General features: G+C 31.1%; 1 protein-coding gene across 1 annotated transcript; it reads right to left on the bottom strand.

The window, feature by feature from the left end:
• Positions 1 to 417: 417 nt before the first annotated feature.
• On the bottom strand, positions 418 to 22,396 carry LOC124359344 (inorganic pyrophosphatase). The gene is made up of 9 exons (XM_046812015.1): positions 22,210 to 22,396; positions 14,386 to 14,501; positions 11,389 to 11,508; positions 8,335 to 8,421; positions 6,250 to 6,313; positions 4,335 to 4,397; positions 3,479 to 3,692; positions 2,410 to 2,519; positions 418 to 537 (listed from the first exon to the last, which is right to left on the bottom strand). Exons 1-9 carry the CDS (start codon positions 22,379 to 22,381, stop codon positions 506 to 508), a joined length of 978 nt encoding a protein of 325 aa, XP_046667971.1. The 5' UTR covers positions 22,382 to 22,396; the 3' UTR covers positions 418 to 505.
• Between the last annotated feature and the right edge of the window lie 640 nt (positions 22,397 to 23,036).

Below are 23,036 nucleotides of genomic sequence, written 5' to 3'. Positions count from 1 at the left end.
GCAAAGAATTTTCTTATATAACAGAGCAAGTTTTAATGAGAAATGTAACATATTACAAGATTTATAAATTATTAGTATTAATAGATAATAGCTTTTTACCAACGAAATTAAAGTGCATTGAGACATTAAAATCCAAGTTTCTCATATGAAGCATTGTTCCATATTAAAAGCAGACACTCAGATGTGCAGCCTGCAATTAATTAACTGCTTCAATAAAAATGGTTTGGTTTTGTACAAAATAAGTTTTATAATGCGTCAAAAAATCTTAAAAATAGGCATTCCAAACAATAATAATACAGTTTTATCAAACATTTAAACCATTTAACGTACCTTTAGGTTTCTTTTTTATGGGATCACTTTTTTAAAAATTTGAAATTGAACATCTTAAAGAGAAAAGGGAAATAAATAATCAGCAAGTAATAAATATCAAATTTAATGTTTATTATACAAAAGTATTCACCACATTTCATGCAGTGACCATACTGGAGATCTTCATCCTCAGCAACTACTTCAGTGTGATAAAATGCCATTTGTCTACTGTAAGAACACATTTACACTGTTAGTTTCTGTATCATGTTCAACAACAATATAGTCACAGTGATCAATATATATCAGACAGCAGTGATAGTCTAATTTAAGCTCCTAACATCTGTTATATCGGATGTCACCAGATTTTAATGTAATTGGCTTATATAATGTCCAAATACAAAAAAAAACCCGTACAACGATGGCTAACCAAACCAATTGTGTGCAGAAACAACAAATCTTGCAATTATTATTATTTAATTTCATTATCTTGTTTAGTTGTCGGTGTCAGCCATCAGATGATGTCAGTGTGACTAATTTTTGACTGTTCAGTTGTGCGATTGAACGTCTTCATTGTGTTATTCAAGGTATTTCTTTATTGAACAAGTAACTGTTGTACAGAAAAATCTCAAATAAGTGAACATTGAAATTAAAATGGAAGAAAGCATAAATTGCAAGAATGAGTTTGAAAAAAGAATTTCATTGCTTTTATTTAAGAAATAATATATTACTGAAGCACCGCTAAGTACACTACTTGTCAGCAGTAACCTTTATAACTATACTCTACAACTGTTAACACACATAATTACATTAAATTATCTTTAATGTAGTATTTTCAAATTTATTGTGGTGAACACTGGTCTATCATATACAATACTGAAATTATTAATCAGGAGTTCAACAATATTTAGTCTGTTGTTACTATAAGTAAATATTACACATAATTTTCATAATATTATCAAATATTTATAAATTCTATCTATTGAGTTTTAAGATAAATCTGAAAAATGAATGAATTAAGCAAATAGGGTAGTGGTATTGACCAGGGCTCGGTCAATCAACTAAATGACTCAATAGTCTTATCAGTTATTACCAATCCCTATCTATCTGTGTAATAATCAATAAAGATTTTGGGTTGTCGGAAGAGGAAGACAAACATGTATAGTTCAAACAAGTTTTGAAGAAAGATTAATTTCCATGCAGTATCATTGGGCAACAACCAACAGTTATGTGCACATAAAGATGGATTAAGGTGAATTGAGATGGTATCAATCAGTTATGTAACTATTACACTTGTAACCATTGTGATTTATTTATTTTCTAGAAATTGTGTAATAAATATAGTCATTCTTATTATATAACTTTCCCTCACATACACGAATTTGATAATTTTTAAAGCTATATTCTTAGGTATATTTTATATTCATTTCAGTAAAAGAAAAAATACGAACAACTCTCAATCTGATAGTTCTTTGCAAATTTTCTATATTAGTCTTGTATAAAAACAAATAATAACGAGGTACAAAAGTTTATTCCTAATAGAAACTCCAATAGTTTAACACAACCAATTATTCTTTTCTTTAGTATATATAGTGTGTCGGAAATTTCTTTGTTTGAAGTTTTTTGACAATGGAAGGATTGTGAAGGAAAGAGGATTTTTCACGACATTTGCCATCATTCAGTTTTTGTATGTATGAGAAAATGTATCAAAAAGTGCTTACATCGCAATACCATGAATTGGGCATTGGCTGTCATAGTAATCATCAAAGAAAGTTCTTTAATTTTTTGTATGTAACTAAAAAAAAATTGTTCATCAATATATATTAACTATTGCCTAATATTGACATTCACATACTTCTTAAGACATACAGTAAGTAAGATGGAGAGAAAATGAAGACGCAATGCATTGTATGATAGGACAACTGATTCAATAGGGTAAAATTCAATATCTGTAGAAATCTGCCCTCATAACTAGATTTACTGTTGTCCTAAGTTTTATTTATGAGCCTCACTCACACGGAGCTTCAACTCTAGTTGTTCACTACAGTGATACATGATAATATGTATAGCTGTGGACGGAGAGACACATTGTTTACAACTAACCTGAAGCATCAATGGGTTCAGCTGGTTTCAGTGGAGGTTCCTTGCTCAAAACAGCATCAGCAGTTGCTTGATCTACAGTGAAGGGGCTATCTGGCACTGATACGTTAGCACTACGACATACATGGATATGTGTTAGTTTCAACTCACAACGTACAAACAAGTTGAGAAAAACAAAGAAATAAGAGAACTAAACATGAAGTTTAATCCTAATATTTGAGAGTACATGAAAACTAGTTTAAATTTTGTAAAAATCTTCTATTATCTAGATTTAATGTAAAACAGTAAAATTATTATTTTGTATTATAGAATTTGAGGACTTGTAATATGCTTATTTTGCATGTGATTCGAAAAAACAAAGTTGTTTATGTATCATTACCATTAATTCATAATTGGACTGATCAACTCAATGTACTTAAGTTTCAATTGTTTTTGTTTTATATGAACGTTGCTTCATACATAGTTCATATTAACCCTGTAGAGAGAAATCCCCGTAAATTTTATACCTTTATTAAATTTAAAGATATAATTTTGTCCTCAAAACATAGACAGACGGTAAACTAAGCAAGATAGGACTATACTTTATACGACGAAATTGTTTAAGGACTATACTTTATGCGACGAAATTGTTTAATTTTAACTATAGAATAATCTAGTAAAATTTTGGACAGTAATTACGGAACACCCTGTATATGCTAAGCGCATGAAGAAAAATATTAACAAATCACCATCAGTTTTCCTGCTTGATGTCCATTTATCTCTCAAGGTATGTGCATCACTTGTTGCAGTAATATGCCCAGTTATTAATTACGACTTTGGGGGTATATATAACCATATTTTATCCTCCGACATTTATTTCATGTAAAGGTGTTTCGCTAATATGCTAGTCCTGAGTCTCTTATAAGTTAAAATTTATACAGCAAGTAAAATGTTGCTTGTTCATACTCTATTGCTTGAGAAAAAAAATTGTAACTGTCTACTTTTTGATTTCTTGTTCTATACATTTTGGATATACATTATATCTTCAAGATTTTCACTAATATAAACTACTTGGTATATTATTATGAATTACCATGACAAGCCACCGGCATCTGTTTTCTTCTGAACTAGATCATGCCAGTGATTGCTCACTTCCTGGATCACTTTAAGTGCATATTCCTTGTTTTTGGCCTCTCCATTGAACGCAAACTGGTTCTCGGGTTTGCCATCAGGAATCTTGTAGATTCTGAACCACTCAAGAGTAGCCTTCATCAATCCAGGAAAGTACTTTTCCACATCATTTATATCTGGAAAAATAAAAGATGGTATTATCATGCACACTGGTTCTCGGGTTTACCACAAGGAATCTTATAGATCCTGAAGCACTCAAGAGTAGCCTTCACCAGTCCAGGAAAGTACTTTTCACATAATTTATAAGTGGCAAAACATACCAGATGGCATTTTCAATTAAATGTTTTATAATGATAAACTGTTACTTATTTTGTAGGTACCCAAAATATGTACAATACTACTAAAGGCACATATCAGATGACATCATTATAATTTTCCCTTACAATGCAGTAAGGGAATAAAACAAATATAATCAGCAAGTTTGTATTTGTTACAATTTCGTGATAAGTAAAACTTGATTTTAATAAACATAAACATATCTTGTAAGACACAGTGATGGGTTGACTCTTAACAAAAAAACAATTTATACAATTCTTTTTCTCTTTAATGGCCAGAGATTTCTGCAAGAAATTAAGTAAAAGACTGTAAAAAGAGTTTAAATATGAAAACGAGAACTGCAACTTACGCCATCTCTAGCATGACTTCTAATTTTAGTACTTTTTTTTATATACAGCTATCCATTAACTGGCTCCTCTTCCAATTATGGTGTAGAATTATTTTTGATGTAAACTTTCTAATGAGAAACTAACACAACTTACCATTCACTTTGTCTGCAATTGGATCTTTTGTATCAATCGCAAAAATTTTCCAGTCTGTTTCACCTGAAAAATAATTATAATTTGTACATTAGTAGTTACCTAACAATAGAGAGACAATGTATGAATAATTATACAGATTTTTGTTCAATACAAATTTATGTACAGCATGAGATCATTGTAAGTAAAATTGTAACAAATAAAATATATTAACTTTCATTTAATCAAATTTTGACCCTACATCCATTGATAGTTTTTATGTTGTTAAATGTTGGAATTGAGTAATGATTAAATCAGCAAAAGTATAAGAAAGAAAGAATTGCACAAAACACTGACACAATCAGCTAGCTTTGTACTGAGTTGTTCTTCGTTTTGGTTAAGAGTGTTATCATGATTCAAAATAACTAAAAACATTTGAAAGACTGAGGATCTATTGCATGATGATGTAGGCTTAACTTAGGGGTTTTCTCTCTATACATGTTTGTTAGATCTTGCAACAGTTCTGGATTTTTTAAAAGGCTATTATTTTTTATTGCAGGATATATTACTTCAGTTTTTCATTGCAGGATGTGTTACTTCAGAACAATTGTCATACACTTAAACTGTTAAACCATTAAAAACAGCTTGATTTAAGATAAAAAAACACAATAAATTCCAATGTTGTGATGTTGTCTGTATTGCTAACATATATTCATGATTTTTACTATTATTATTTTCTCTTAATTTTTGTATGGTATTACACAAATAACTAACAGCAATCTCCCAACAACTAACTTAGAACATATGTACATATATTAACTGTAAATGTGTTGACAATTCACATATAATACAAATATAAATTATTTATAGAGATGGCAAAATTAGTTTATTTGTTCTGGCAAATAAAAAATAATTTTTTAAATTATTCTCCAATTTATGGAAATAAAAATCATTTGTAAATATTTATTAGTTTAGAAAATACAAATTTACCCCACAAACCATATCATTTTGAAAAATGACAAATGTTTTGGACAGTTTTTTAGACATAAAAAAGGTGAAAACTACAATTCTAACATATCACATGTTGTTAGTCATTCTAAGTAACGTAATTTGCAAAATGGTTATACCGTGGGAATTTAAATAAATAAATATCAAAGCACAATAATATTGTATTACAGAAATAAAACTCTTATACTTTAGCCTATGTGGACCATTCTTTGCAGAAATTATATCTTAAATCAGATAATAAATTACACTTGATTTATTTTAATTAACGTTTACATAAAAATGTGATCATAATAGTTGTATTATAATTTAATAATATATGAAACCATATTTTGTTAACACAACTTTCTAAAACGCATAACATAGCTATGGTGGGAAGGGTTTATTCAATGTGAATGTTGAGTTCAGCTCCAATCCACTTCCTCTTAGACGTAATCACTTAGGTATAGAAAATACTTCTATACCTATATTTTAGTCTAGGTGTCTGAGATTTCATAAAAATGTAACGAGTTAATTTTGAGCTTCTGCATCACCGACTTTTCTGGATCTTTTCAGACGAACATTATCCTAGATTCCTAGAGTCAAGTCTGTGACAGCATCCGCACTAAAGGAAGGTAAATTGAGCTAAACTCAACATTCTCAACTTTCTAATAAGGATATTGAGTTTTTCTTTTCCTCAAACAGACATAACTTACATCTGTGATTACGAAAATTGAAAGCAAACTTATGATTATGTTAACTTTAAATTAATTAAATTGACTACAACCTTGACCTTTTTCTTATCATGCTGATAACAAATCAGAAGAGGTTTCTTCAGAAAATTGTTCAGTTTTAAGTACCATTAAATAATGTTAGAAAAAACTAGCATTTGTATAGTTCTGAAGTTAAAAGTTCCACACTAACAATTATTAACAGGTTCTAGAGTTATAATTACCTTCATCAATTAGTGCAATTGTTCCAAGAACCTTAACTTGAAGCACTTCACCTCTTTTTGCTACCTAGAAAGGGGTTTCAATTATTAACAATACTTTCAATAAAAAATTCACATAAATTATAGTAGAGTGGAAAAAGTATGTTCATCATGCAATGGGCTATTATTAATACATATAAATATCAATTTCAATAACTTCGCACCTATTTTCTATTATATCTGCATTTGATCAATACTTGCAATGAAAATCAAATCATTGGTTATCAAAAATGAATACCTCATAATGGTATGCATATATACAACAAAGTTTTTAAAACTTTTTATATTTTTCGTAATTGCAATTACTTTTGCAATCTGAGGAAAATTGCTAAAATTTAATAATTTTAGATTTTTAGATCAAATAATATTGTAACATTTCAAAAAGGCATAACAATACAAACAAAACTGAACAAATGACTACTTGTCTTGAAAGAATAAAAAATTGTTATGCATAAATGTTAAATTACACACCAAACTGAAGGTAAAGATTATTCTAAGAAACATTATTGTTTCAGATTTCAGTATCTTTATTCAAGTTACAATAATCTGTTAAAATTAGCCTACAACAATAATTATTAAAGTATAGGAAAGAATTGTTGTTTTGTTGAATCAATAAACTTTAAATTGTCTTTTAAGCAGTAAACGCACCAGCTACATATCTGTATTGAATTTTAAACTTTTGCAAGTGGAAAATCAAGTTGATTTTGACGAACCTAATGAATGAGCTGAGTTCAAACTATAAGCAGTAGGAAGAGTATGTTATCTACTTCGTTCACAAAGAAGCGTGCAAGGGTCTTCAAACTTTGTACCGAAATTAATGCATATTGCAGCATGAGAGATACTAAGTAAGGCAAAAAATGGTAAAAGAATGTTACACATTGGAGCTTGTAAACAAAGCAGATTAAATGCTCAATGTAACTTCTTTATTGAAAAAATGTACAGTACTCAAAAACTAAACTGTCAGTTGGTATCAGACCACTTTGGTTGTCAATTCAAAATAAGAAACAAAAAAAAAAAAGAAAATGAATTAATAGAGGTAATTAATTATTACAGGCGGCATTGCACTGGTTATGAGTTGCACTATACACTCCTAGAGGCAGAAATGCATACTACACAAGCTCTGCCCACGGCAATGCTATTCCTGTTTCTTTTGGGTATCCCCTCATATTGTGAACTGTGTTCTTTAGTCCTGTTTATAAAGTTTAAAAGATGTGTGCATGATATTGACCCACAACACGTTTGTTGTGATTTGTAACTTCTGTGTACATTACAACTCATTAGTATGATTTGTTCTGATTTGAGTAAAAAATTCTGATTTCTGGTTCAATTTAACCTAAAGTCTATGTGTCAGGTTAGTGATTGACCCAAGAAAGAGATCAGATAGCAGATTCCAAAATGTAATATTATTGTTTTTGGTTACATTGAACAATGGCAAGTATCCAAAATTAAACGTTACTGTTATTAATCTAATATCAAGATCATAAAACGCTCTGCATTGTTTCATAACTCTGTGACTGAGATATGACATTTGATAACACAATAGCAAGTTGTTAAGTCTATTAATATCAAATAAAAGCATTACAAAGATCAAACAATTTACACAAAAGCTGAAAACTAATTATGTATATCAAGATTTCTGCAATATTAGAAAAAGGCTAGCTTGTAGTTTGTGTAAAAATATGTATGTAGTAAACAATACTGAAATACATTCAACTATAGGGCTTTATCAGTACTTTTATTTTAGAACATAATTAGTAAATTGTGACTTATTTAATTATTAGTAGTTAATTTTTTCACTTAATAAGATGTGTACAAACCTTTTCCACTAAAGATCAAAATTCAATTTTCAATATTTTATGATATTAATGAAGAAAACTGTTGTATTCTAACAGTTGATACATGTCATATAGTTATAAATCTAATTTTCAATGTTAATAAAATAATATGAATTAACAGAATATTAAATATTAATTTTATTTAGTATAAATATAAATAAATATATATTATATATGCAAAGTTTAAACAAGTTCAAATTACAATTGCACTTACCCTATATCCAATCTCAAGAACATCTATAGGATCATTGTCACCTTTGCACTTGGTATGCTCATCCATAACATTGGGATTTTCCCAAGTCTGAAAAAAAACAAAATTATTGTTATAGCTCTTGTACTTGTACACTTATTCATCCCATCTACTCCAGCTGTTATACCTGACTATGGAGAGTATTTCTTCGATCCATAAGAATTGTTATATACAATTCTTTATTAACCATAGAGATAATAACAATGTATTAAAACTCATAAGGCATAAATCTATTTAATACTAAATAAAATAAATTTTCTAGAAAAATACTGAGAAGCATAAAAAGTTTCCATTCTTTGAAATTTACAAATTATAAAGTATCAACTCAATCAATTAAAAAACTCTGTTATCACATGTGGATCAATAACAGAAATTATGTAAATTTTACAATACAATTTTGATTCTATAAATAGAGTTATTGGTAATGTACCAAATAAGAGTTTATGTGCCTCACAGTAAGTACAGTTGGACTGTCATCGTCAAATGTATACATTTCATACATCAATAATTTTGGATATTTTTAGTGAATTTTAAGTTTTAGATTCAAATAAAATCAAATAAACAGTGTTTTCTAATCTTCAATTTGTTATTAATTTTAATTTTGAATTATATAAAACACAGAAAAAAGTGCAACCATCTGATGACGAGTTAGTCACATTAACTTAAATCCATGACACTTTCCACAAATTTGTAGGTTTTTTTAAATATAGTGCTTCAATACATTTAATGTATTTTATTGTATAAGTAGTAAATGCCTTTCAGGGTTATCAGAACAGATGGTCACATCTAGTGTTAAAATTTGATAAATCCAATTTTAGTAGACATGAAGACAGTGTCTACAACTTTAAGCCATCTCATTTCAGGAATCAATCATTATCAGCCAATAAACTTAAACAACCAATGAATTGGGTTTTATTTATCTACTGTGTTTTAAATAACCATATAGACCCATGAGGGTTAAACATACAATCAATAAAACCAGTGTAGATTTAATACTCTGCAAATATTGGAGTGAGTCAGATTCATTGTTCATGGTCTGAAGAATATGGTATTTTCATGTTTACATGCTTTCTGTAGTGTGGTTAGTTTATTATATCTTTACAGTCACTATATTGTTCAATGTTTTGAAGCTTCCGCACCAGCTGTGTCCTGTCTTAGTATTAGTAATAGAAGGCACAACCATTTCAATAGTCTGTTTATTAATGAAAGGCCTGATGTCGGTGAAAATAAACAATTTTGTTTTATTTCCTGAAAGTGTACTTTTTGTGGTGTAAAAGATGCCATTCATAAAAGATTCAAATGCGTTATGGCATCATGTTGAAGCAAGTTATCGATGAAGATACATTGTAGTTGAACATCTTTCTGAAGAGAAACTATTGGATTTATTGAATTAAAATGATTATGACAATGAACAAGTGTTATTTCAGAGTTATATCACTATAATGCTAAAATTTTGTGGAAAAATACCCCTGCTAGATTGGGTGTTACTGCTGGTCCACAGTTTTCAACAGTTAATGATTAACAGAAAGATTTCTTAAAATAAATACTGGAATTTTTTTATAAATATTTATTAACAGATAGAATATAAACTATACATATCTTATATCTCCATATATTTTCCTTTAAGAAACACACATACTAACTTTCTTCAGCAAATCAGATTTATTCCTTACAGTGTCTAGATCGGTGCTTCCAAAAACTAATTATATACAAACTGCTATGCAGTAGTATTATTTTGAAGTCTTTATTCTACTTTATTTCATCCACCAATACATGAAAATCACAAGGTTTAAAGTTTGAACTGCATGGAAAATGTTTCATAATAGTGCAGTGCATTTCAGTCAGTACTTATCATGAGTGATGATGATGTCATGAACTACTTTGTTTGTTGTGATAAGGTGCACTGATGTCACTCAGCAATTGACTACAATGGTATGGATTTACTCTTCTTTCACTATACATTCAGAGATGCAAAACCAAACGTCCTTGTCTTTTCTTGCTGTCTCACTAATGAGAACGACTGTGATCTTTACATTTGATTACATTAAAGTCACTTCAATGTTGCTTATCCCATTAACACTCATTTGATATGTATTTAGAGTAGTCCTATTATCCACAAACCGTGTCTGAAGTTTACTAAAAGTGGCGTGTAGTTTGACAGTCTTTTTACTAAACAATTTAATTATGATCTGTAGGACAATGGGCTATGGTACCTCATGCAGTCATTGTGCTAGTGGTATGGTGCTAGTAATGCAGGGATGAAGTTTATAATCAAATTCCAAGTTTTACTAAATATATAGATGACAACAAGAAGTTTCGATACATTTGAGAAGAATTTTTGACAGAGCATGCCCTAACTCATTTAATGAGTTTCATGAGCTGACAAGCATTAAGGAACCTTAGATTACTTAGGTTATATTATAGTATGAGACAGATAAATGCAAGCCTGGGTTGTGGTGCGGTGTTGCTGTCTGTAATGTAAGAATAAATATTGGAAGGATAATCGATTGAATTAAATTATCTTCTATTTTCCTGAATCTTTTACCTTCACAATGTAAATTAACAAATATTTACACTACAACATAGAAGGTGAGTAAAAAATAATAATTAAATAAAAACATGCAAAATAATCGAACACTGAAGAACAAAACGGATGATAATAACCAGAATGAAGCAAGACATCGTCACATCACCTCATACTGGGAATCAGGTGATATGAGAATGTGGCAAAGCCCCCAGATGAGGGGGGAAGTGGGGTATGGTAACTGCCCAATCAGCTAGGCTTACAATGATGTGTCTCATACTACAGTTTTATGAATTTGTGACACTATTCATTGTACAAAATGTATAAATTGAATAAGATATGACTGATTAATTAATTGATTGTTAATTCGAATAGAAGCTGGTGACAAGTTTCTGGGCTTGCAACAGTCAAAAGAGAACACTTTCTATTTGTACTTAAAGCACCTTCTAAATTATTAGAGAGTTAAACATAACAAAACAGTAAAAAACTATAACCTGAGGAAGAGCACCGTAGTTCCAAATGTAGCCATGGTGGGGGAAACAGTTGGCTACGAATCGCAGAGCTCCCTTCTTCATGTCCTGCTTGATAGGATTCATGTTGTCCTTGGTGGCAATCTATAATCAACAGGATTTTTTATTACTAAATTGCATCTGTATTTTTATTGAATTAGAGGATGACTCATTACTATGTCCAATGAATATGTCAATAAGAATTATGTCTATGACTAAACAATAACACTTATTGCTTAGTCTCACTCTGTAACCACAGCAGGAATTAAGTCAGAGTAATAAAAGTTTTTCACAACAGCTCAATTCATTATCACAAATTCAGTATTGAAATACGGGCATAATCTAATCATATCTGCACTTTATACAAAGTATCAGATTTTAACAGATGAACACTATTCTCTATAGAAAATCTTCAACATTATTTTTATATGAAATCTAGGATTACAAAACTTGACAACCATGGTATCTTAAGTTAGCACACAACGGAAATACTCCTGCAAGATGATATAAGCACCTATCCATCCATACGCATATCAAGTACTAGCCCATTAAGTTTTATTAACTTATGTATTTTTTATTCAATTTTATGTATTTACTCATACATTAGTTTTGTATTTTAAACTTTTGAAAACTTTCAATTTTAGACTAAAACCTAGCCAATGTAAGACAAGTTTTATAATTTCAAATTACACTTATAAAAAATCAGAGGTAAGTAAATCCTAGAAAATAATTTACAAGTTAACCTTAAAAAAAAAGGACAACAACCCTCTACCAATCGAATTGGCGTGAAATACTACCAGGCTAAATTATTTCAGATGCTCTGTTGTGGGAGAACACTTTCATGGTTTTTATTATATTCACAACACTATTTGAATAAAACTGTTACATATTATACATGGTTGATTATTAAATTATCTGTATTACGGTTTCCATAACACAGTCATCATTCAAATCACTTTAAAAACACGATTAATTTCACTATCTCGCAAATGCCGACTTGGACCCACCATTTCAGTAGTAAATAACAGCAAAACAGTGAAAACAACATAATAGTATGATGTCAGTAAAAAAGTAGTTGGAAAATTACAAATATTCCAAAAATGTTCTGATAGATAGAGCCAAAGTCAGAAGGAATTGTAATGAAGTTTCATACATCATTTCCTTGATCGCATCACTAAGCATAAAAACAGTTCCAAAAGTAATAATGGCAGGGCACACAGAAAGTAGTGATACAGCAGTTGATGGTAATCGGAGGTTAGTGTCAGGCTCTCCACCATGGCAATTTGAGGTGATTGCCCTGGAGAGGATTAATTCGTTTTTTACAGTGTTCACAAAAATAAACTCGGTGAATTAAACAAAAAATTGTATTACTAAAGTTCCCAAATGACAATAAAATATATGTTGTTTTTGAGTTAGTAAATTACTTCTGTATTACTTATTGGTAAGCAATAACTAAAATTGCAATTGTTATAATACCAATTAAAATCCATGATACAGTCTAATAGTGTCTACCACAATTAATGAGTAAAACATTGAATATTTAAATACATTAAACCAATGCCAACAGTCATTGAATCATAAATTCTACGGAAAAAAAACATTTACTTCAAAAATACTGCATTTATTTTCCAAAGCAAAAGCATAATACCTAAAACAGATATAAATCCAAATCCAAGTCTCTGCCGTGGAATCACAGGTTCCAGTCAAGTACACCTGTCACTCTTACCTGTTCTGAATTAAAAATTATACATAAAGTTTATAAATGTAAAATAGGCAAAATAGTATAATTTAATAATTTTTATTGCTGACATGTGTTTCAACAATTATAACATTATAAACTCACAACAAACTATAGACAATACAAAAAAAACCTTAACAAATACAAGGGCTGCTATTTAGGTTTCTGGCCTTGGTAACACTGATTGTTGCTAGGCACCAGCTGATGTTTCCAGAGTAAAGTTCACATGTTAAAACCATAACCTCAACCAAAACATTTTGTTATTTCATTGTTGTTAGTGTTATTGACACCAGGTTAGAAAATTTATCTTAGGTGAAAATGGAATTGAATCGTGAACATTCCTGGGAGCATTTCTCCTCAGACCCAAGGATATCAGAGAACAGGAGCTCTCAAATCTGACAGGCTTCTGTAAAAGCCTCGGACTTTGAGGACACAAATTTAAATAAGGGAGGTGCAAAGGTCCTTTTAGGACTAAGTGCGGGGACAAACCGCCCTTTTCCCTCAGGACAAAAAAAAGTGGCGTGACACAACATGAGTGTACAGATGAACTTAATTTCTTATATGGGATGAACTTAAATTCTTATATGGTAATAAAACGCCTTCCTACATAATTGTAAAAAAACTGGTATAACAAATTCAATTGTGGCCGACGATCACTCCAGCACGAACCCTGTAAAGTCGTCCAACATTGTACAGAGAACCACTCTGTATATAGGCCTATTAAGAGTTTGTTTATATATATAATTGATTTGTAATGTTACACAACGGTCTTAGGTTTCTGTTTAAATGTGTCACTATTTTACACATTTAAAACTTAAATCAATACGCTCAACCAAAACATACTAGACTATGTTTTTGTAAATTCTTAATAAAATTTGATTGATAATTATAAATCTAAATACTTTCACAACCATCCTTGATATTGTTTCTTGGAAAGGAGATCAAACAATTTACTCAAGTAACAAAAAACTAGTAACTCATATTTTACTAGCTTTCAATTTATTTATTTCAATGTAGATGGTTGAAAATCTTGGATTAAATATAAGTTTTAAGATTATGTAGATAATTAAAGGACTCATATGACTCAGGAATCTTTCTCATCAGAATGTAGTAGGCATACTCCAAATCCAAAATGTAACACTGAAATGAACCTCAATGAGAACCTGATGATAATTTCTTTGATGTGACCTTGCTATAGTCTAACACAAATTAAACTTCATTTAAGTTCAGTTAGACAAGATTACCTCCATTTTAGCATTAGTCCATCGTGGGATTTCAACCACCATGTTGAAAATATTTTTGGTCTGGTCATGATAAAGTGGAATGTCATGGAATGGAGAAATCACACTGTTGCCTTTTTCTGAAAATAAATTATTTGTTAATAGAGTCTATTACCCTATGGTTAAAAGCTTAAAATGGTAGAAGTTTCTCTACATGAAATGTATACATAGGTATACATCTTCTTATATTTAATAGATATATATTAACATTTACTTAATGGAGTATTGTACAACTACGTTTTGCTTCCAAAAGGTGTTTTAACCTTTTTCATGGTACAAAAACTCCCTGGCACAATGTGTTAAGCCAACGATTTAAGGTTATACTTCTAAATAAAGTTTATTTAAATCACAACCAATGAACATTTTTGTTCGATCAGAAGTCATAGTAGTCACATCAAATTTGATGCTGGCTGACAGTGGAGAAGGGCTGTAATCTTATGTTCTATAGAAGAGGTGGAGTTCCGATGTTGAGAGTTAACAACATACTTTGAGTGAGTCATGCTTCATAACTTTTTATACAACCAGTTAATCTCTCAGAAGTAAAATGTTAAGTGCAGGATTTGGCCATGTCAGGATGCAGAGATCTCGATGAATTTAGTCCTAACACCTCAACTGTCTAGAGGAATCATATTTTGCATTATCCAAGGCAACCATAGGAGGAACTTAATTGGTGGAATATAATAACCATATGAATTACAAGTACAAACAACCAAAATGACTAAAAAACAAACAGGCTTCAAATGAATAAATAAATAAAACCATTGACACAGTATACACCACCAAATAAAAATCAAACAAACAGATTCAACCAATCATACTCAGAATGTATTAGTAAATCCCATAAAAGAACATCAACCTACTGTTTTTATTTTTATAGTATTTTATTTATTAACGGAAAATTCCATTTACAAATAACATTATAAGGTGATATAACAAGACTGTATACATAACAATAAAACAAAAAATTATGACAATGTAGTAACAACTGTAATAAGCAATATTAGAACGAATAGTACGAACAGTAATAAACAACAACAACAGTGATAACTGATAGCAAAACAACTACAAACAGTTCTATACATGTTGAAGACTGAGATTATATTGGCTTTTCTTAATTCAATCACTACCTTACATTGAAAAATCACAACCAATATTTACATAACTTTTCATTTTGTGAGGCCTTTCAATAGCGAGGCTTCTTCTTCAGACACATCACAAAAGTACTACAAAAAGTGAAAATATTGACTGTTGTGATTGTTCAATATAATGACTGAAAATCTATAACAATATAAATATAACTTTATGACAAACAAATATAATACGTAAAAGATTGGAGACAAATAGTTGAATAAAAAATGGTTAAAATGGAGCAATGTTTTAAATGGTTGTAAGACAAAGAGCTTACTACATTAGAAATAAAACACTAATGTAGACATTTCCAAATGCCGAATTACTTATTGCATTAATTGTGAAACATGTATAACCAGGAACAATGATTGTCATGGATTTATGGAAAGCCTATTTTGGCCTACAACTAAAAGGTTATGACCATTTGACTTTAAACCACAGTACAAACATCGTCGATCCACTAACTTCTGCAAACATTCAAACAATAGAATCTAATTTGAGAACTACAAAGAAATCCTTATCTGGTGTTAGGAGTGACAGCATTGTTGATCATCTTACAGAATACATGTATCGATGTGAAGTAATGATTATTAGTGGTGAGCCATTCGAGCAGTTGTTAAAAGCTATCACACATATTTATATGAATTAATCGTAAAAACTACATTGCTCAATAGTTGTTTAGATAAAGTTGAGTTATTCTATATATTTTAAACAAATATATTTCTTTGACATATAAAAGTATAGCTTCTCTACAGTACAATTTTAAATTCAAAGTAAAATAATTTGATTGGTTATTGACAAATGGCAGCAAGAACAAGTGTTCTTTGGTGTAGGGTACGATAAGCAGACCCGGTTTATTATATCGAAATTGGCAAACGATATTACTTAATCATAACCATTGATATAATCAATCGATACTGATTAATTATTCTGAACTATTAACTTAAATTGTCTATATTAACAGCTGTTACAAACACTAAAATAATACATGTAGGGTAATATTTCAATTTTACGTAGGGGAGACCGGGGCACTATTGGACGTAATTTCATGTTTCACTTTATGCATTTTTCTAATTATGAAAACTGTTAGTTAAAAAATTTTAGTTTTTTGCCTTGTGTTTAGTTGGTCTTCTAGAACCCCACAACAAATTTTCTAGATAATTTGAGCACCCTTTTATGTGGATTATTTTTTTTTTATAAACCTCTACATTTTGTCCAAATTTGCCCCGTCGGGGCAGTTTTGGACAAAATGATTTTTTATTGGGGCACAATTGGACAGTGCTAAAAATTGGTTTAATTGGACATAAAAATAACTCATTTATAGGTTTCAAACATCATCTATATTTAAGTAAACATATATACAAACTTTATAACTGAAAAAAACAGAAGACACACGTAAAAAACTATTTGAAATTAAAAGTAGTCAAATTTTCCTTGAAAACAAAGCAGTTTGCTGCTCTGGATGTCCCACCAATTATATCTGGTTGTCGCAGCTTGAACTCGATGTCTTTGGTTTCGACAAAGCTGACTTCAACATTTTCTGGGAAGTAAAACTTGTAAGAGTTTTGGTTCTTTTTGAGAAATTTCACACTGAAACCATCAGTCACATGCTCCTCTATTTGGCCAATAAAGTGGTAGATGGCCTTCTTAGAAGCAAACTTTGTCAGTATGAAGTCATTTGTGGCATAGTTTTTATCAGGAAGGTAATCAAACAGTTCTTCTTCATCCTCAGAAAAGTCTTCAGGACTAAGGCCTCCATCGTCTAGTTTTATTTGTATCTCATCTTCGTTGCTAGATGAGTCATCTTGATACAGCTTTCTACAGGCCCCCTCAGTTTTTTTCTTCTTACTTTCCTTTTTTACTGCCCTCTCTTGTTTTCTTTTTTCCACCAACATTTTCTTATGTTCTTTTTCTTTTAACTCTGCTACAAGAGCATCTTTCTCTGGAGTATCAGTCAGAATTCGCGAACGACCTTTTTTTCGGCCTCGCCTTTCCTTTCCCTTAGGAACGTATTTGGGGTAAGGCATGACATCCTCTGGAGTAAGCGTCAATGTAGTAGGTCTTTTAACATTTACTGGTTGTGGCGTTGATGGGCCAGGTACATTCGGGTCAATAGTTGGCTTGTTTGATGATTGTGAGCCTTGTGGGTCGTCAGAGCTTTGGCTATTTTCCATCAACGGAAAGTCACATGACGTACCAGGCACTGGATTATGGTTGTTGGTTTCTTCTACTTGCGATGACATAACACGGTCAGTCACACTGGCACCCTTGAAATCATTGTCAGTGAACACACTGCGGCTGAGTGGATAGATTCCAGCTTTACGAAATCCACTTTTGATGTTAGATGCAGTGAAAGATTCAACAAATGGTTTAGCAGTAAGCTGAGCAATTTCTCGAATTGTAATCGTATGACCAGGATGTTGAGATAGCCAGAGATTGAATTCAGAACGTAAGCGCCTTTTAAACGGACTAAAAAACTGCTACATCCAGCGGCTGACTTTTGTGCGTTGTGTGTGGATGGCTAGTGATTATATGTATGCCATGATCTCTGCTGTACATCACCACATCCAAGCCAATGTGGGACTCATGATTATCCAGGGTTAAAACCACGGGGTTTTCTTTAGAACATTTTGTGGCCTTTTGGATATGTTTAAGCGTCTCTAAAAAGAGAGCTGATGTCATCCAACCAGAATCAGAATAAAGAGCTTTGCTTCCTTCAGGTGCCCCAATCATGTAGGCAAAGTTTGGGCGTTTTCTGGGGAAAATGTAAATTGGTGGCAAGTAAGTCCCATCGGCGCATATGACGGCACAGAAAGTTATTTGCTCCCCCCTCTCTCCTGATACGACTTGGCCCACCTGTTTTGTTCCCCTTGCTGCAATCACTTTTGGCGCCTCCAGCACAGTACTTATTCCACTCTCGTCTAAATTTAAAATTCTTGACGGAGGAACTTCTACTTTTGCGAACAAAGCTTCTAGGTTGTCAAAATACGTTCCCACGTTGTGTTTATTAAAGCTAGTGTTCCTGGACAGACTAGTCTTTTCTGCTTGGCGAAGTGAAAGTCCTTGATGTCTCTTCATAAAATGGTTTAGCCATTCTTCTCCTGATAAGCCTGTAGTACGCCATTTAGCAGGTATGCGTTGATCGAGATTCAAAGCCAAGGCATATTTGAAGGCTAATTCCCTGGCCATCATGTAAGTTAGGCCATAGTTCATTCTGGACCTTTCAATGCAATAGTCTGCAATTTTTTGTTCTTGTTCAGGTGTAAATACTTGTCTTTGAGAGTATTTAGTGTTATAAACAGGGGCCATATCTTCTATAGTAACCTCTTTTACTGGCTGGTGCTCATCTTCAACCTCTTGAAATAAAGTTACATTTTCATTGCCCACAGGCTCATTGACATGATCCTCATTGTTAAGCTCATCAACTCCATTACCATTGTTAGGCTCATTAGCTATAAGACTATTCTCATTGTTGACTTCCTTTTGCTTTACTTTGTTGAGTCTGAAATGTAGGGTCGACTTTTTAAGCCCATGGGCTTCGGCAGCTTCTCTAATGGATCGGTAGTTACCATTTCTATAGTCATTTAATGCCGCTACTATAGATTCTTCAGAAATATTAGCCCTGTCTGTTTTCTTTATATACTTCCTAACCATCTTTAACCTGGAAAAACAAAAAAACAGTATGTAGCAATGACAAAACATAAAATAATGTTTTGTCCAATTGTGCCCCATACTTTTGTCCAAAACTGCCCCGAGGTAGGTTAAGATATAAAAATTGAAGATTACAGAAAGGAAGTGACATAACCTCAAAATGAATGAATTCATTGCATAGTCAGTTAACCCTAGAACTGTTAATCGACATAATTATGTCGGTTAATGCCGCTTTTGTGGTGTTAACCGTCAAAATTTTGACGATCAAACATTCCTTCGTATAATTACTTTTTATAATATACTCCGGTAACGTATCGATATAATTCATGCACCATTGGATTCGGGAAGAAAAATGCTAAGGAACAGATGAGTTTTATTCCTCTTTGTATTATGGTTATGACGTAGCAAGCTTGTTATTTTGAACGTAAAAGAAAACGCGACGCCGTTTGTTGTGACCGCCATATTGCCGCTGCCGTTCTGTATCACTTTCGTGCCGAGCTGTGGATATTTGTAAGTTTTAATAGTTTTTACGCGTGTTTTTAGTGTTGTATTTAATGTGTAGTGTGTTGTTTGATGTCGTAGTAGTGTAAACATATATATTTTAGAATAAATCAATTTCTATTTACTGAAATATGTTTGAGAAATTACCGGCTTTGTGTAGGCTATGGCAAAATGTCTTGGCTAAAATTCATTTCACATAGTTTGTTATTGTTTTCACTTACTAAACGTTATTTATAGCACTCTTTTAGCTCTGAAGTAACTATTTATTTTTGGTAAATAGATAGTTTTCACAATAAAATATATATTTCCTGTAATTTCTTTGGTTATATATAATAACTGTTTGGGTTATTCTATATTTTTTCAATATCTTTAGTTATATTTATAGTTTTCTAACTACATAATATTTCCTATTACTTATAAACCATAAATTTATAAATTTTGATATAGTACAAGCTTTAGAAACTATTTTTATATTTTGCTGAATGAAAATTTTTCGCAAAATTTTTGAATAATGGCAAAATTTAACTTTTTTTACTTTTCAAAAAATAATTTATGGTAATTATTTCATTACTACTGTATATTCTATTTTATTCTAAGTAATAAAATATGCAAAATAACATGTATTCATAGATAAACCTGTTTTACCAAAGTCTTACGTGTACACCCCGATTTTCAGAATTTATACGCATCGCTGCTTTTTGTTCTATAGCTTTATGATGCTTTCATAAATGTGTATAATGTTTCTGTTTTTCTGAAACTAGATCAAATTTGACACAGAATGGCTATCTCACTTATAAATATTTCTCACTATAACTTCATTTGCTAGGTATGGTCCCCCCCAAATTTAAGAAATATTTTTCGTAAATTTTATATTTGATTAAAAAAAGTGTTTATTAGAAAATTTTTGATGGTTAATTTTACAATATAGTGCAATTCTACGTTTAATTCTGAACACAAAAATATATACTCTTATTTATATTGCTTTTATTTTATATTTTTAATAATTTTTTAAAATAACCTTGCGCGAAGCTCCAAAACAGCCCGACAATACAGGATGAAATGACCGCCAGTTCTAGGGTTAAACTAACAATTTCAAAATAATAGACACAATTGTTTCAGGATAATACTTACTGTGAAAGAGATAAGTTTGTGAATATGCAAAATCACTTCATTTTGGGTAAAAAACATAAAATATGAACTCAATTTCTAAGAAGATGTGCCACAATAACCAAACTTTCCACAGTGAAATGTGACCGTCTCAGGCATACCAAAATGGGAAATTGAAGGGAGACAAAAATTTCCCTCTAGCTATAAAAGGCATTGTCCAATAGTGCCCCAGTCCAATAGTGCCCCGGTCTCCCCTAAGTAATTTTGATTATTAAAAATGGCAGTCAATTTTAGAAAACTACACGACATTGCTTTGAAAGATGATAAGACATAAATAAAAAATATTGTTTTTGTGGCTTCAACATGTTGGACTCGTACCGAAAACCCCATTATGTGAAATCTGTGGGAAAGAAACAACTGTAACTGTGAGAGGAGCAAATATGGTCTTCAGTTTTCCTAATTTTTGTTATAGGATAATAATTTTTTTTATCACTATAAATATTAAATTCATATTTTAATTTAAAACATATGATTGTTATTGAGGATTATAGATACTTTTATATCGATTGATTGTCTAGGATTTGAGACGCGAATATTAGGTATCGATGACTACATTCTTCGATATAAAAAGCCGGGTCCGCTTATCGTACTCTACCCGTTCTTTGTTTCACAAGGAGACGCTTTATCCTTAAAATTAGTTAAAGTAAATGTTATTGTATTGTTTGTAACGTTTAATAAATATTGATAGCATAGTTCTTTATTTATTTATCATTAATATATTAGTTATTAAGATTAAAAACCTGCAGAACTAGGTACTGTTGTTTGAAATAAATGATTCTATTACATTAATTGGTCCAGCATCTTTTATTAAGTATTATTAGATGGTCATGAATATTGATGGTTCAATATCATTTGATAATCATGATTCGATTAACTTATGTTGGTGACCGCTTATCACACTGCAGCCAAGTTTAATATTACCTTATTGTGCTTATCACAAAGATATTTACCATAGCTTTTGCTTTATAACATCATCATATATAGTCAATACATTACTGAATGATAAACTATCAATTGGTTCAATCGATTATTTAGTGATATCTTATACCAAAGCCTGTTCCTAGTAATTAGGCCTAATATTGCTATCCTAGTAATTTATTAAGCTCTTAAAATTATAAAAATAAACAAAACAAAAATGTGATGTTCACCTAAAGTAGTACCTATAATCAATGAAAAACATGAGTAAGCCTACATTATATTTTATATAACTGGAATAAATATTAGAAATTTTAGTATTTACACCTGAAAGAGCTATGAATTTAGGAAATAAGTTTCATTTATCTTCACGTGTACTATGGACCCAATTCGCAAATAAAAATACGCCATGAATTATTTACTTACTGAAGTAGATTTTATAATCCGTACTATTTGGCGCTCCCCGTTCAACAATTTGATAAGACATGGTATTAACTGAATAGTTACTTTTTGAAATAAATGAATTTATTAACCCCACCGGTTTATATCGTTTGTTGGAGTTCAACAGCAATGAAGACAATTTTACGATAGCCTTCATGATATCAAAAAACTAGGCGATGAAGATAATCCACTTTAGTCAAAGCCAACCAAGTAGCTTTTGATTTTTTTCAGTATAACATAATCTGCACTAAAGTTCAATGATTTATTCCTTAGGCAGGTGTTGCACACACCAATACCATGAACGCCATAATATAGTAAAGAATCGCCATAATATAGTATAATGGAGGACTTCTCAATCCCTTCGAAATACAATAAATACCATAATAAATCGGTATCATAACCAGATTACTCTTGGAGTATCCTGTTCAAATTTTTTGAAGTGAAAACTTCTTTAGGCGCGTTGAGCGTTTTGGTAGAGGGTAAAAATCCTCGGTTCGCGTCACCGACATGCTAATGATACTAACCAAAAGTCAGTCTCGCTGTGTTTTTTAACCGTAGACTTGGCCGCGGACTACTAACCTGCATGAAAAAGTCAGTCTCGCTGTGTTAAAACTGTCCCGGCGGAGTATGAAAACAGACTGCGAAAATCAGTGACCTTTACGGCTTCCTCTCGCGATTTAAAAGTGAAGCCAATGTCGTACAACTCTGTAAGATGCGTCAAATTAAAGCTCTTAATATTGGCAATCTATTGGTTACATTTTTAAATATTAAAAAAATTTCGAAATAATTTTGATTATTGTTTACATTTTACA

This window comes from Homalodisca vitripennis, chromosome 4 (genome assembly GCF_021130785.1).
Source record: "Homalodisca vitripennis isolate AUS2020 chromosome 4, UT_GWSS_2.1, whole genome shotgun sequence".
Classification (NCBI taxonomy): Eukaryota; Metazoa; Arthropoda; class Insecta; order Hemiptera; family Cicadellidae; genus Homalodisca; species Homalodisca vitripennis.
This window is presented reverse-complemented; position numbering and strand designations above follow the sequence as displayed.